Source organism: Schistosoma haematobium, chromosome 5, assembly GCF_000699445.3.
Source record: "Schistosoma haematobium chromosome 5, whole genome shotgun sequence".
Lineage (NCBI taxonomy): Eukaryota > Metazoa > Platyhelminthes > Trematoda > Strigeidida > Schistosomatidae > Schistosoma > Schistosoma haematobium.
This window is the reverse complement of record NC_067200.1, coordinates 8,696,327-8,712,331: the sequence shown is the minus strand read 5'-3', so window position 1 is coordinate 8,712,331 and position 16,005 is coordinate 8,696,327. Positions and strand designations below refer to the sequence as shown.

Sequence of the window (16,005 nt, the reverse complement as noted above, 5' to 3'; positions counted from 1 at the left end):
GCTGACTGTTAAGGAGTCATACAATAGGACGAAACGGTCATATAGTGCTTCCAGGTATTTTATGGTTGTCTAACTTCAAATGACTCATTAATTCAACTATTAAAAGAAATTATTATTAAAATCAATTAGTTTACCATAAAGTCTTACATTTGTACTTTGACTTAATTGAATTGCATGAAGATATTCTGTACTAGTTTCTTGTATAGTATTTTCTTTACAATTTACAAATGATATCTCTGTATTTGTATATGAATCATTATCAAATCCACGTTTTTTTATATTTTGTAACCATTGAACTGATCCTTCAGCTGGACTATTATTTGTATATAATGCACAAATAATTAAACCTAATGAAAACATATCTGACCATGGTCCAGGTATATCATGAGATAAATTAGATCGAGATTTCATTGTTGATGTTACTGTTGTTGTTTCTATTGTATGATCTGGACTATTTCTATTAGTTACATGATATAAATCTGTAGATGTTTTAGTAAGAAATCCAGCAAATGAACTTGATACATTATTATTATTGTTTGTTAGATTCAAACATTCTGGTGCTGAATAATGATAATCTGGTCTAGCCATTTTTGGCCATTTTCTTGTCCATGGTGACGGACCTAATTCATACTTTGTTAAATAGGAAAAAACGAAGAAAGAAGAACGAAAATATAAAAACAACATCGTATAGTCGAACGAAGTTGTCTGATAGCAAAGAAAATTAAGTTTCTATATTATCAAAGCATCATATTATCACTGATTAAATTCACTTTTGATCAACGTTGTAACAGCTTTATATTATAATCTAAACACTGATTGATTTTTACAAAGGCAACTTATGATTTTCAATTAAAACTATCTCCATTGGCTTTATATCACAACGCAAGTGATATGAAGCCAATTAGAATAGTGTCTGAACTACACTTTGATCAGTAATAAGCATTAGATAAGTTTTCCATTGCTTACTACTCAATGGTAAGTCAATATAAATGTAACGGGGTATATTTGATATAAGATAGCTATAAACTATCAGTTGAGACTATGATCTAGTTAGTGAATCAACTCTATAATTTTGACAAAGTTAATGTTCTACATGAGATCGGTAATAGTAATCAATATATATCTCACAAGTGACTAATTTTTTCTGCAACTGAGCTACTATCATTAAATGTAAACAAATGTTGTAGTGCATAACTGGTGTTTAGTTCTGATTAAATTCTAATGATCTAAGTTACGTGAAGACGATTATGGATGTGTATGTGTATTTTTCGACTAGTCTCCATAACTGAATAGCAACATCATCAAGAACTTATAATAAAAAGCTTGATTCGATGGAGTTTGAAGCGAACGGTACTGGGTTGAAGTTCCAGAGTGAATATTAAATCTGGGATTCAGTTACATCCAGATGACAAGTCCCGAATAGGACGAATCACGCGTCCTGGATCCAACTGCTAGCCAATATGTATCTCTGCTTATAATTACAGTTGTTGTTTTACATTTTTCAAGTTCTTTGTAAGATACAGGAATAAGATCATTTGTCTGATGGATCAAGCTTTCAAACTGAATTTTTGTATTAATCTCATTAACATTTGTAGAAGCCTAACAGAATCTTGGACTTAACAATAGTGCTTGTAATTGCATTGTTGATGAAGTAATATTAGATTAACTAAAAAGACGTATTTTTTCAAGCCAATATGGAATGGTCAATACACAAATATTTAAAGTCAGATCTCACTGAAGTAAAAAATAAGCCTAATTCGTTTTCCCTATTCCAAAGCTAGACGCTTTTACAACAAATATATAATCAATACCAAACTTGATAAACTATGAAAGACACTGACCAACAATCTAGACCACCATGGAGAACCTGAAAACACTGAACGGATGTTTCGTCCTATTTTGGGATTCGTCAGTAATCGTGAGCTCGAATCTCGCGAGGCACGATCATAGATGTACACTGTTGAGGAGTTCCATACTAAAACGAAATGGCCGTCCAGTGCTTCCAGATTTTCCATGGTTGTCTAGCTTCAACGATCGAAATCACCATAATATCTACGACAAAAAAACCCTTCTGATATGAACTAAACATTATTTAATATTATTCAATTATTTTCTTATTATTAGAAAGGAACTAAATATTACAATCTAGTAATCCAGTAAACTAATTAACTTTATAGCAATTAAACATCCTTTTATTTTCTATTCGTCCTAATATGAATTCATGTCAATCATCGAACATAAAATGAAACCATTTATGATTGTTACAGTTTTCATCAAAGAATGAATTCATTTCCATTAAAAGCATTTCCAAACATTTCAATCTCCCTCTCTCTCTCTCTCTTCCTCTCGCTCTTCAATGAGTATATCATCGAATAATGAATGTTTAGATATGACCGATCATAGAAAATATTTCAATGATAAATTAAACTTTGTATTTTCGTTTTTTCTAATTGTTTAATATAAAATTGGCATAACAACAACAACAACAAGAACAAAGAAAAAACAAAGAAAATTTGATATGTCAATAATCTAATCTAACTGATTGAGTAGGATTATGAAAAAGAAAAAAAGGAAACTTTTGACCTTGAACTTTTGATTCTCTTTTTTTCATTTTTTTAAAATGTTTTTCTTTCTTTTTGAAACAAACTATTTTTTTTTTCAAAAAAAAAACTTTAAAGGTTATATTTGATGGAAATGAAATTAACTAATTAACTTATAAGGTTAGAATAGAACTAATGATGGAGTATAGTTTTCAATAAACATGAAATTAAAAAAAAGTAGGAAAAATAATCAGAAAAAATAAACATGTAAACTGATGTGAATAGAGAAACAAGGAAACTTGGCAAACTAAGGAAGCTAGTTTTCGGGACGTTATTTCATTTCGTTCAAAGCTTGTAAAACAATAACATTTATTTTTGTCCCTAGTCTATTCTACAGATCATAAGCTTTCGTTTGATGTATGATTCACTGCCATAGCCCTTTTTGTTTCAAAGCTATGGTATATTTTGTACTCTATTTTCTATGCTAATCTCCAGTTTTGGACATATTTGTATTTTCCTAATTATTGTACGTTATGATCTGGTTAGTCATCTATTTATTCATATATCTTTTTACACTGATGTGGAAATCGGGAACCAGATCGAAATTGAGAATAAATCATGTGGTGTTCCAGTTGACTTGTCTTCTCTCACTCGCATACTTGTCAGCTAGTCAGGTGATAGAATAGTTTTCGTCGCTCTCACTTAGAATTAACGCATACTGGCCTTAAGGTTAAGCCGGTCAGCCTATCGTATCAAGGTCTTAATCTAGATTAGACAAGTTATCCTCAGCACCAAAAGTGAGTAGGCAGATCAAGGACATAACATAAAGAAATGAATATTAGCTCACTAATTTGAAGATTAAATGCTTATAGTAACGTCTATGATGATGGTATGATGATATGATCTGTGACAGTATCATGATTGAAATGATACACCTAAAAGATCTCATACTGATTCAAAATATCCGTATAGGCTTTCATGGTGAAGACATTCATTTTAGTGAACACCTCTGATTCAGTAAGCATCAACATTCATTAAGGTAAAATGAGATCATAAGATACAACATAGAGAGTGCAAATTAGGTCACTTCATGGAGAAGCTCGTACCTGGACAGGATTACCGATAAATAAGCGGTACCTGACACAGATGTGGAAGGACGGATTGGTAAATTAAGGGCAACATTTCTAAAATCAGGGAACATCTTAAACTCAAAACAAATATCAGTCAACATCAGAGTTAAAATTTTCAATACAAACGTGGATAAAGTTTTATTGTAGGAGGCTGAAACTTGGAGAACTATTAAACCCTTGTAAACACGTTCCAAGTATGTATAAACACCTGTTTTTTCAAGATACTCCAGATCGGTTGATTAGGCATTATCATCCACACTTCATTGTGTCCGTAGAGAAAGCGGCTTTCAGATGAACAGGAGTTAAGAAAACTACATTGGAGGTGTATGGGACATAAATCGTGAAAAGAACACATTGGTCAGAGAACTAGAGACATACATCAAGAGAATGAATGGCACACTTGTCAACATCTGTAAACGAGAGCTCAGGACATCGTATGTTGGAGATCGCTGTTTGGTGAATTATTGTTCACAGGGGTTACAGGCATAATTAATTTAATACTCTACAGTAATTTACACACAAATGATGCACCTGTAGTAAACTCATTCCCTTACTGTATTATTTATCTGTTCACTGAAATTTAGACACTTGATCCACCATGTAATTTTCTCTGTGATTCTGATTGAGTACATGTCAATTTTTAATCTATTCTCCCATTGGTTGTAATACACACACAATCAATAATTTATCCATACTTGATTAACACTCACAAATATATATGGATTTTTAACACACACATACACACTCTTGTTTTCCTTGTGTGCTATCTGTAGAAGTGGTGTTCAGGATTTTGAATAATCTCGAGTAAATCCATAATTCTACTGGAAGATTTAGCCAGCGTTAAATACTCAGTTAACGGGATATCATTTATTGGAGTCAGATTTAGAGGATACTTGCCTCTACGACCTAACTTGTTATTCTAGGCTTATTCTTACTAACTAACCTTAATCATTTAAAATTATAATTCACATCATATGTTCATGATAACTCCATGTGGTATCAACCCTAACTCAAAATAATATCCCAGTTACTTGCACGTAAATTTAATTGTTTTTCATTAGTACAAAGAATAATTTAGGATATGAGAGTTAACAGTTTAGAACAAAGTTGTTATTTCGCTACATTTTATTGTTAATTATTCTGTAGCAATTCATCGTTTCTCCTCACATGGAATCCTCAAGGCCGACGGAAAAGAGGAAGACCAAAGAACACATTACGCAGGGAAATGGAAATAGACATGAGAAAAATGAACAAGAATTGGATGGAACTAGAAAAGAAGGCCCAGGACAGAGTGGGTTGGAGAATGCTGGTTGGCGGCCTATGCTCCATTGGAAGTAACAGGCGTAAGTCATTGACTGATAAATCATTCAAGAACGTAAGTGTATTGTACTTTTAACCAATAAAACTCAGTAAAACAAACATTCTTACTTGAGATATATCATGTTTTTCTAGACGGGTAGATTCTATGAAAGCAGTTGATCCAAGTCGCCATTGATTTCGATGTGTTATTAAAATTGAACATGGTGAAACGTTATTATGAAACAATGATTGACCAGTGTGTAGAAATCGTAATAACTCATTTAACTATAGAATATAGATAGAAACAAAATGATATGTAAGTTATCTCAAGGATAATTAATCAACAAAAAAACGTATACTGATTCATAAATATAGCACACAACCAAGTGTTTGGAATAGTTTCAATAGAAATCGTTAGGCTAAATTTCAACATGTTTAACTAAATATTCAAAATCTTGAAGTTGAGGTTCTCGAAATACTATGTATTTGTATGTATGTAATGTGATAGATCTTATGATTTTGTGCGCGTAATACGCTTCTCGTTGTTCGAAAATGGGAAAATTTTGCCAAAAGGCAGGCTTCCACTCGAGAACAACTATATTTTTTCTATAAATGTCTTCACCAGCATGTTCTACCAACAAGTGTAAGATATAGACCTCCAATCAACTGCTCATTAGGATGGAAAACAGCTGAGCAAAGTGGAAGAAAAATGGTACACTTAATGATAACGGATGCACTCCCTCGATTCTACGGCAGACCAAAAATACACAAACCAAACATTCCACTACGTCCAATTGTAGCACTCCCCAGAACATCAACACACAATTTGTCAAAAGAAATTTCACAAATACTGAAACATTTAGTAGATTCATCTAACTACTCCATCAAATCCCCCACACAATTCCTGGACCAAATTAAGGACATTCAAATCAATAACGACGAACTGATGATATCCTTCATGATAGATCTTACTCATTGTACAGTGACTAATTTATCATTATAATTGAAAGCAGCTTGAAAAACAATTATATCACAAATTTCATAATGATAACTTGGTAAACAACTATTAAGATCAGTTGGCTAATCCTACCAAGATAATCATGAGACACCATCAAACACTGAAGATCTATTTCATATTAGTATACGAATCCTTAAAAATATGCACCTTCAAGTTCATCAAGGACAGGTCTCACTATCTACATACATTGTGATCAATACTTTACTACTTAGCATACATCATCTGCAATATCTTTTTTAATTCATACTAAGAGGATCCTTCTGTTTAGTTTTCTCAGATATTCACTCCTAATGTCAATCAGACTACAAAGTAAACATTCTACATATAACTCGAAACAAACCATCATGTATCTTCTTCTCACAAAGAGATAAAAATAATCAATATTTACGGTGTCACATTGTTCTATATTGTACAGTTAACTAATCTGCATAGTTTGTGGGATTTATGTTAAAATTTCAAAACTCTGACTTAAAACAAATTAACGGCTAGTTGGACATTTAAAATTCTCGCATAACAGTTGACAGTTCTCAGTAGTTTTGAGAAATAAAGTTTGTCAGTTATGTGAAAAGTCTTCATATAGACATCAAAGTTGAATACTATTTTATGCTAATAAAATTGGCTAATTTCCTTAAGCATCTAAAGAAAAAAGGAACAATTACGACTAAGATTCATGATTAAATTAAGTCGACTGGATCATTTACACCACGACTGTATGGTTTGCCTAAACTTCATAAACCGGGTCTTCCTCTACGTCCATTTCTAGATATGTACAATTCTCCTTGCCACAAAATTGCAAAGTGGCTAGTGCGAACCTTAGAGCCTTTGCACAAATCAGTTGTTAGAAATAGTGTAAAAGAGGTCTTCAACTTCACCTCCAAAGTGGAAACTATTAATTTTATTATGAAAAATAAAATATAGTTAGTCTGTACGTGTTCCAATTTTCTGATGATTGAGTGATCAATAGCTATCTATCAGTTTCAGGTACCTTACATTTATCCTGAGCAGCTGCCCATTTAGTTTTTATGAAATTGTGCTAGATACTACCATCTGAATCCACTAGGCTCATGTCATCAGATTTCAAATCGGTCAGTTTCATGAACATAGATCCAAATGTTGATGTTATCACTGAAACTTGAACCCAGTATCCTTTAGCTACACATAATGTTGTTAATTCTGTACAGTTACTAGCTTTTGGCACATATCTGAATCTCCGTATAAATGTCAACATTAGGATCATCATACATCTAGCTTATAAGTTCCGAATAAAGCAAAATGGTCGTCCCGTATTTTATTGTTACCACTTATCTAATTTTGATTATGAATTGGATTAGACCATTTATATTCAAGGAATAAATATAAAAAACTCGGAACATTTCTACACTGCTTAATCATTCAAAATCCTTTCTGTGAAATATGTTTTTGTGCTTAAATACATCAATTTTAAGCATAACAATCATAAATAGTGACAAATGATATGGACTATTTAAACTTTATTGAAAATGCTCCGATTTCGAATATTTATCTGTAGTTTAGAGATAAGCACCATAGTTTTAAATTTTTTCGTCTTTCGTAGTTATTTGTGTTTTGTTCATCCTATTTGCCACTACTTGGCCAAAATGTACTTCTAATCTATGGGGGAATGATGCTCCTTGCTGGATACGATACCATAACAGCGTTCTTCATGATTAGAGACTATCTGACCCGTGACTAACCTACTATACCACATAGTGCACGCGATGAGATGTTACCTAGTCCTGTAGCCACATTGCAACTTTATTGATAAAATTCAATTTTCTCTAAGAAAGACTCAATACACTTGATCAATCAATTGTAAAACAACATCTCAGTGATAGCGTCTCTGATTGTGAAAAAAGGCTCTAATAGGATCAAATCCGCCAAGAAGTAGTAGTTTCTTCAAGATCACAAGTACACTATGTTGACGAGTTCCAAACAGACTGAAATCCAAATCCTGAGTTGCTCGTTGCCTATCTTCAACGACCACCATAAAAAAACGTATATTTGCAAGCTCACCATAAACATATTGAGCAATATACACAAGTTTTTCTCAATGTATATATATCACATGATGATGATAATGAATGAAAGTCATCTAATTTCACACACAAAAACTGTAAAAAATATTGCTCTGTTTCCCTATTCTGATTATCATTATATGCATGTGAGTACCTTTCCTAAAATAATTTGTATAATTACTTCATCAAAATAAGTAGTAAATATGAAAATTAATTTCATTCTTTGTATCATTGAAAACTGCATAGTGTAGTGAATGAAGTAGATAGCTAGAATAGTTAGATAACATTCTATGAGAAATATATATATATATATATATATATATATATATATATATATATATATACTTAAATTACACTCACATATATTAACATCTAAGCGTATATCACTTACTTGATAAATTCCAAGTTTTCTATCCATATCAGTGAATCTAAATGTCTGTTTGTTTTTTTGTTTTCATAAAAAGAGAGAATAAAATACAATAAACATGTATGAAAATTTTCGATGATTTGTTTTAAATCAATCAAAATGAATTATGTATTCCTTGTCGAACAAGTTTGTGATTATGCCTACTGAAAGGATTTGTGAACAACGTAATAATGTTTGACTGATATTAGATTATCATAGAAAACCTGGAAGTCCTAGTATAGGACTCCCCAGCTGTACGCATTCATGATCCCGCTAGCCTAATTCGTAAGGGAGTTCTCAGAGTTCTAGTTTGAAGCGGAGCTAATCTATATCAGGGAAAGACAGGTATCTACCTCAGTACAACGAAAGATGGTCGCGCAATTTCGTGGATTGATTGGGGTTATACAATAACACCGTTGGATGCCATCTCAATGGTCTAGAGGTTAAGCGTTCGCGCACGAGATCGATAAGTCCTGGCTTCGAGTTTAGCTTATAAGATCAAGGATACGCACTGCTAAGGAGTCTCGTACTAAGACGTAACGACTGTCCAGTATTCAATGTTGGTTTAACATCAGTCGGTTCATGATCTCATTTTAAAAAAAAGAAGTTTGTAATTATAGTTCTATACTTTGTTTTTTTCATTCAAAAATCTCCTTATTAGTGCATCAACACTGTATAATATCGATTTTAAAGAAAATACCTATACTCGTTTTAAAGAAAAAGACAGATTAATTACTTTAAGACTTTGTATAACGAATTGTTGTAGCCTGGTATGATTGCCCAGTATGTTGGCCAAACTGGTAAATACACGTTCACTTGCAAATGATAATGTTTCACTGTTTATTACAACAATAAAAAAGAGACATTTATCATGAGATTAGCAAAGAGTTGTAACATTAAAAACGATGTAAAACAAAATACATTGATGATATTATTATTTAGATAAGAATCTAATATGGAAAATGTGGCGAGATCATAATTTATGGATCAACCAATCAAGTATAAAATAAGAGGTCTCGGATTTTGGCGCGAAATTCACTCATCTAATTTTTCATTTTAACCATCAACTGTAAATCATAATTCCAACTCCTCACACTGGTTTATAACCTTTATTCGCTCCTAGTTATTAAGTGGATACTCTCAAAGTCACTTTAGTATCACTCAACATAGTTAAAGTTATATAATATACCCTTGTGGGTCAGAGTAATTTTACATTGGTTTTCAGGAGAACCAGACGACATCCGAACTTTCATGTGACAACCCAAACAGTACAACTCAATCCCGTTTAACAGGAGAGCCAGGCACTGCTCAGGCCTAAATTTTTTAACCCGAACATTACAGCTCAATCCCGCTTCACAGGAGAACCAAACACTGTATAAGCTTTAACGCTACAATCTGAATAGTACAGCTCAATCCTGTGGCGCAACCACACAGGTACTAAGCACCCTCGTGGACAATTAGCATCATTCATATACACATCCACGTCATATTTATAGTTATTCCGATCAATGATCACGTGAATCAACTACGCACAGCACGAACAGGCCAAAGTTGACCTATTCCGCTTACACGACCATCAAACTCATTAGCAATGGCGACATGCCTTACAATGTCCCAATGATAATGGTCCTTGAGAACACTGAAAAGCAACCACTAGTATGAATGAAATCGGTTGACCAGCAAACCAATTTTGTGCATGAACAGTCGGTAAAACTTGCCAAAGCAATGCAGAACCATCCACAATACCAATGGCGAACCTCCAGTCTCATATGAGACCTTCAGCTCTATATACTACCCCTAACTCAAAGTCTGAAAAGTCGAAAAAATGAAAATTTCGCAGATGCGATAAAAATGATCTTGGTGGTCTATTAATAGTATTTCGACATCAGACAATCGGTTTTAAGCAATATTTAAGCCCTAACGCTTCAAGCTGGGTTATTACGCTTACTACCCTACATATGTGTTGTATGTAGTATAAGCTATATATTGTCGGTCAACGATGATCTATAAATTATAGTCTCACCGAAAAGTTTCGTCGATATATAAAGTTAGATTTTAATGATACCAGTTTGTTTAATATTCAAACGATTTCGGACTTATCTAGTCACTAGTAAATGTAGTTTCAAATAGGTTTCCTTATTTTTTTTAATAATAATTTGAGATTAGTAATAAAAGTTAAATTATACTGAATTTGTATGGTTAGTACACAAGGAAAACATTCTTCGATATGAGGTGAATGTTTTCTACTTCTTCAGTTGTTAACAGTCTACCCAATATAACTGGTGGTTTTTTCAAGGCTTTTTTAACAAGTATGTGTGTGTGTAAATCAACGACTGAATTAAACCAAAGCATAACTGTCGGCCACAGTTACAATGATTAACTTTAAATGGTAGTGAAGAGTACCTGATTGTATTTAACTACATAAAACATGGTCATAGTGAAAACTGATAAATAATATGTTTTCACAGATTGAAATCATGAGTCATTTGGAGCTAGACCACCATTGGAAACCTGGAAGCACTGGACGGCCGTTTCGTCCTAGTGTGGGACTCCTCAGCATTGCGCATCCACGATCCCGCATCACGCGGGGCTCGACCCCAGGACCTACTGGCTTCGCGCGCGAGCGGTTAACCATTAGACCACTGAGCCTGCATCCAACGGTGTTAATGTCTAACTTCAACCAATCCACGAAGTTGCGCCACCATATACCATTGTCTTCAGTGAGCTGATATCTCACAACAGACCCGGTTGTACTCCACTGGTAACGGCTTCCCACTAGAACTCCAGGAGTATCTCTTGAAGTCAGTCACTAGTGAGCAGATGATTATTATCAGAAGGGGTTTGTGGAGATTTTTAGAAATTTTCACAGATTGAAATCATGAGTCAGTTGGAGCTAGACCACCATTGAAAACCTGGATGCGCACTGCTGAGGAGTCCCATACTAGAACGAAACGGCCATCCAGTGCTTCCAGGTTTTCAATGGTGGTCTAGCTCCAACTGACTCATGATTTCAATCTGTGGAAATTTCTAAAAATCTCCACAAACCTTTTCTGAAAATAATATGTTGTTTGTATGCCAATGTCATAAGCTGATTACATATTTTACATTCCAATATAATGCTTCAATGTAATTAAAACATGGTAGAATACCAATAAACTACTGTATTTCGTAAAAGCTGAAGTTCATCGTCGATGTTCCATTGATTTGATCAATGGGAGATACAAATAAAAAAAAGAAGTAAACAATGACAGGTTTAAGGTCAACAATAACCAATCAATATCGAGGTCTAAAGAACAACCTGTGAACCATCTGTAGAGACTTCCATTTGAAGTCTATGTTGATGAAAGTTTTACGACCAAACCATCGAACTCTGAGAATAAAACATCATCACAACCATCCACCTGAACAACAAATCTCCACTATCTCAAAATATGTTATCTACTGTAGCATTACTGTTTAAATGTTCCACTATTTAACGTCATACTAAGTTGCAACAATTCAATAATTGCGTATAATGACAAAGTTAACCTTTGAATCCACGAGTTGATCTAAGCTATACCAGCTTCGAAAACCTGTAAGCACTAGAAGGCCGTTTCGTGCTAGTATAGGACAAATCACCAGTGTACATCTATGATCCCACACAAGACACAGGAACTCAAGATCTTCGGTCTCACGTGCTCACTCCTAAACTCCAGACCACCGAGACCTGATCCAATGGTCTTAACATCAAACTTCAACCAATCCATAGTCATGCTCAACCCTTCATCCATTGATTGAGGTGGATACCTATCTTACATACGATATTGATTAAACTCCACCGATCATGGCTTCTTACCAGAACTCCAGGAAATCCATCTTGAAGCTAGTTACTAGTAAGCATATGATTATTATCATTATGAGAATTTGTGGAGATTTTAGTTTTTTATCAGTTAATATTCAGGAGTCGCACATGAAAGATCTTGGATGCGTTCTGTTGGGTAGTCCCATACTAGAACGAAATGGTCGTCCAGTGCTAGCTCTAGCTTAGATTAACTAGTGAATTCAACTGTTAAATATACCACAATCTTCACAACTCCCAATAATGACATACAAATATCATTCAAAGATTAATAAGTTTGAATAAATTTGAAAATAGGACGATTTATTGCAATATTTACATGATCCTATTGTGAATTGTCCGATTGCTAAGACATGCTGGCAAACTAAATAGCATCTCTACTTCTCCTCCTCCTCCTCCTCCTCATCATCATCATCATCATCACCATTATCATCATCCAAATCATCATCATAAACTTTCAGTTAGTTACATTAGAAACATCATTAGATCTTTATTTTTATTTTATGTCTATTATTAATAATACGATTATCATTTTAATTGCTCCAATTCTTTTTATGACTGTCATAAATGTTTTTATGATGTGAAAATTTCCCTTATGATATGTGAAGATTTAAATATCACCAATTCATTTTATCTATGATGATTGTAATTTACTTGTTCCTAAACGCCCTGGTACGGCTGAGAGTGAGGAGAGTCCGCTCTCCCTCTACAAATGCTCTCAAATGGCCACGCGTATATAGCCTCTGCCAGGGAAGTCCTACTCACTGCCTTCTCACACCACGGGTGTTGTTTACGAAAGTTAAAGGACGAAAAGCGAATGTCCAGCGCTTTAACCGGACTGGTGAACATGCAGAGTCCATCTAGGGGAGTTGGAAAACCCTGGTTCCAAACCAATGGTGTACATGGGATCCAGTATCCTAAAGAAACAAATGGTGTATGAACCAATCATTGGTCCTCGGCTGCCATGGGACTGCATCTCCTTACGTTGCTCCACTGCCCTGTGGATCCGACCTTTAGGTCGAAGGCTCCGGGTGTGGCTCGCTAGGTAAACCACCTGTCTCGATTTGGGCACCCCGGCAGTATCACATCTCTCACACATATCAAACGAGATTTGTGTGACGCATATGTATTTGATGCCTCCTTGCACCAATATCTATATGTTAAAATAAATTTGATGCCTCCTTGTAATTTACTTACATTGCATTCAGTTAAGTGGATGATCAATATATATATATATATATATACGTATACATTCACATTTATAGAAATAGAGATTCATTTATTTCATTCTTGAATATCAACAATAGAAAACCAAAAATCTTGATAATATCTTCATGTTCGTTGAAGTAATCTGAACTTATTAGCTCAGTGAATAAAACATTTGATGTTTAGAACAATAAGTAATCAGTTGAAATCTCAGTGAAAACATTAACATTGAGATATAGGTACATTAAACTGATGAGGTCTAAATAAGACGAAACTTGGATATTAGTTTTAACTGTTAGTTACAGACCAATTGTAATTAAGTTTAGGATATAAACTTACACTGAGGAGATCTGCTCAGGAGGCTGATCAAAATTTTAGTCGTAAATATCAATAGATGGTAATTATAATTGATTACATATTCTCATTTATCCTATTCTGATATAGATTACATATTTATAATTGTGAAATATGTTTAAAATTACCGTTTAACACCTCAATTAAATCATCAGTATATGTGAGCCAAGCACATCAATGTATTGATTATGAAACTATTAGTTTGTATGTGAAGTATATAGTAGGTAGAATGAAGTGCATTTTCCCTTCTAAAACAATAGTGTTTATCCTCATTTTGTATTGTTTGTTTAAATCTTACCATTGATATTTAGGACAACAATTGATCAGTCTCTTATTGGTATATATACATCCTGTTCCGATTGTCTCGATATCGTCTTAAGTCACAAGTATTATAAGCAAAGATAGATAGTGACTAGCAGTGGAATCCAGGATGCACGTCTCATCATATTTGGGACTCGTTATCTGGATGTACCAGAATCCTAGAATTGATGTTCACTCCAAGACATAAATTCTAATTCGATAGTATTGTGAAAAATATTTAGATAAGATACCTGACAAACTAATTTATCTTAGTACCTGATCTCAAGTTGACTGTACAGTGTATGATACCCTGATTACTGAAAGAAACGTAAACTTGAAAATGAATGTTTAACCAGGTCTTATCAGTTTATAAGTACAATACTATTGCGAAATTTAATCAAACACTTCGTTAAAGAATGTTACCTATCGTCAAAGATTTTGTAATTGGTAAAGGTTGGCAAAGATTACAATCAATGATCCTTGAAAAGATACGCTTGTTTAGGTGTACACAACTTATTACTTTAAATAGATATATATTTATTCCTTAACTGAGGAGTCCCAGTCAGTAAATATGCGGGTTTGAATCTCGGGTTTGAATCTCAAAACACTAAATTAATGTATAGTGCACACGATGTTGAGTGACTTATTATAGTAGCCATTCTGCGACTTAACCAATGGGATTCAGTCTACGCTAAAATGCTAGACGTATATGACAATGTTCATTGTTAGATGAACAAATGATCATAAATATCTCAGTTATAAAGATCGGAAGCAACCCGAATAGCTGAGGTTGGGAATTTGGTCTGCGCAACCTCGAATATTAACGAAAGCAACAGTACACTCCAGATTACCGGTATTCCCTCTTAAACAATGTCAGCTAGCACGAAACTTAATTGAAAAGTTTCCTATAAAGTACCTCCAACAAATATGATTTCTCCTCGCCTTCTTTTTTTATTTTTCTACGACTTTAAACAACACATTTAAGAGGACAATGGCAAAGTGAATTTACTTGTAAAATGTAAGCTAATGTCATATTTTCAAATTTTTCTATGGTGGTCTAGTTTCAATTGACTAATGATCTCAACTATTGAAAAAATAAAATATTAGGACTGATTTTAATTCAAGATCGGAATATGAACAGTTTTGTTTGATCCCTCAACTAAATTGCCCAATCAGTTTTGAATACGATATCAAAAGAACGAATCATAATTAGAAACAAGTATAAAAGATTATCTAGGACAGAGCTCAATCGAAAATCCTGGTGGACAGCCTACGCGGATAAAAAGCATAAGTAAGTATGTTAATGATATGTAAAGATTATTTAAAATATCTAAGATTATTAGTTTGCTTCATAAACTGCTTTCTGTGACTAGCGGAATGATACTAGATGACATATATTAGAATTCCATGAAGAGTAACAATTTCCTCAACACCACAGACTAATGATATTGATAAGTATTAAATAGTGTGCACTAATAAGGACTAGACACGCAACCAATTGTGATTACATCTCAGTCCTACAGGAGGTCGGTCGCGGCTCGGATAGCGCAGTGGTAACATCTCTGACGGTGAAGCTGGGTGACATGAGGTCGAATCCGCCAGGGAGCACCAGTTCCCTCAAGATTACAGGTACACCTTGCTGACGAGTGCCAAGTAGCACGAAACGCGGGTCCAGGGTTTCCTGTCGACTACCCCCAATCACCATCTAATCTCACAATAGTGCACGTAGTGTCGAGTCACCTAGGCTGGTGGCCACATTGCAACATGATCGATAACATTCGATCTGCGCTAATAAGGACTAGACACGCAGTCAATTGTGACTAGTGTAAAATCTTTATCGAGCATATCTTCTTATCAGTCACAACCAATGTCCTAACAATA

The 16,005-nt window shown here is 34.0% G+C and overlaps 1 protein-coding gene across 1 annotated transcript in view; it reads right to left on the bottom strand.

The window, feature by feature from the left end:
* Positions 1-16,005, bottom strand: part of MS3_00000684 (uncharacterized protein) — an 89,047-nt gene that overhangs the window by 47,203 nt on the left and 25,839 nt on the right. The window contains exons 3-6 of the mRNA XM_051208359.1: positions 9,163-9,262; positions 8,412-8,456; positions 5,099-5,254; positions 148-630 (exon numbers count right to left, since the gene is read on the bottom strand). Of these exons, the coding sequence (XP_051064840.1) occupies positions 148-630; positions 5,099-5,254; positions 8,412-8,456; positions 9,163-9,262 (784 nt within the window). The remainder of the gene's footprint in view (positions 1-147; positions 631-5,098; positions 5,255-8,411; positions 8,457-9,162; positions 9,263-16,005) is intronic.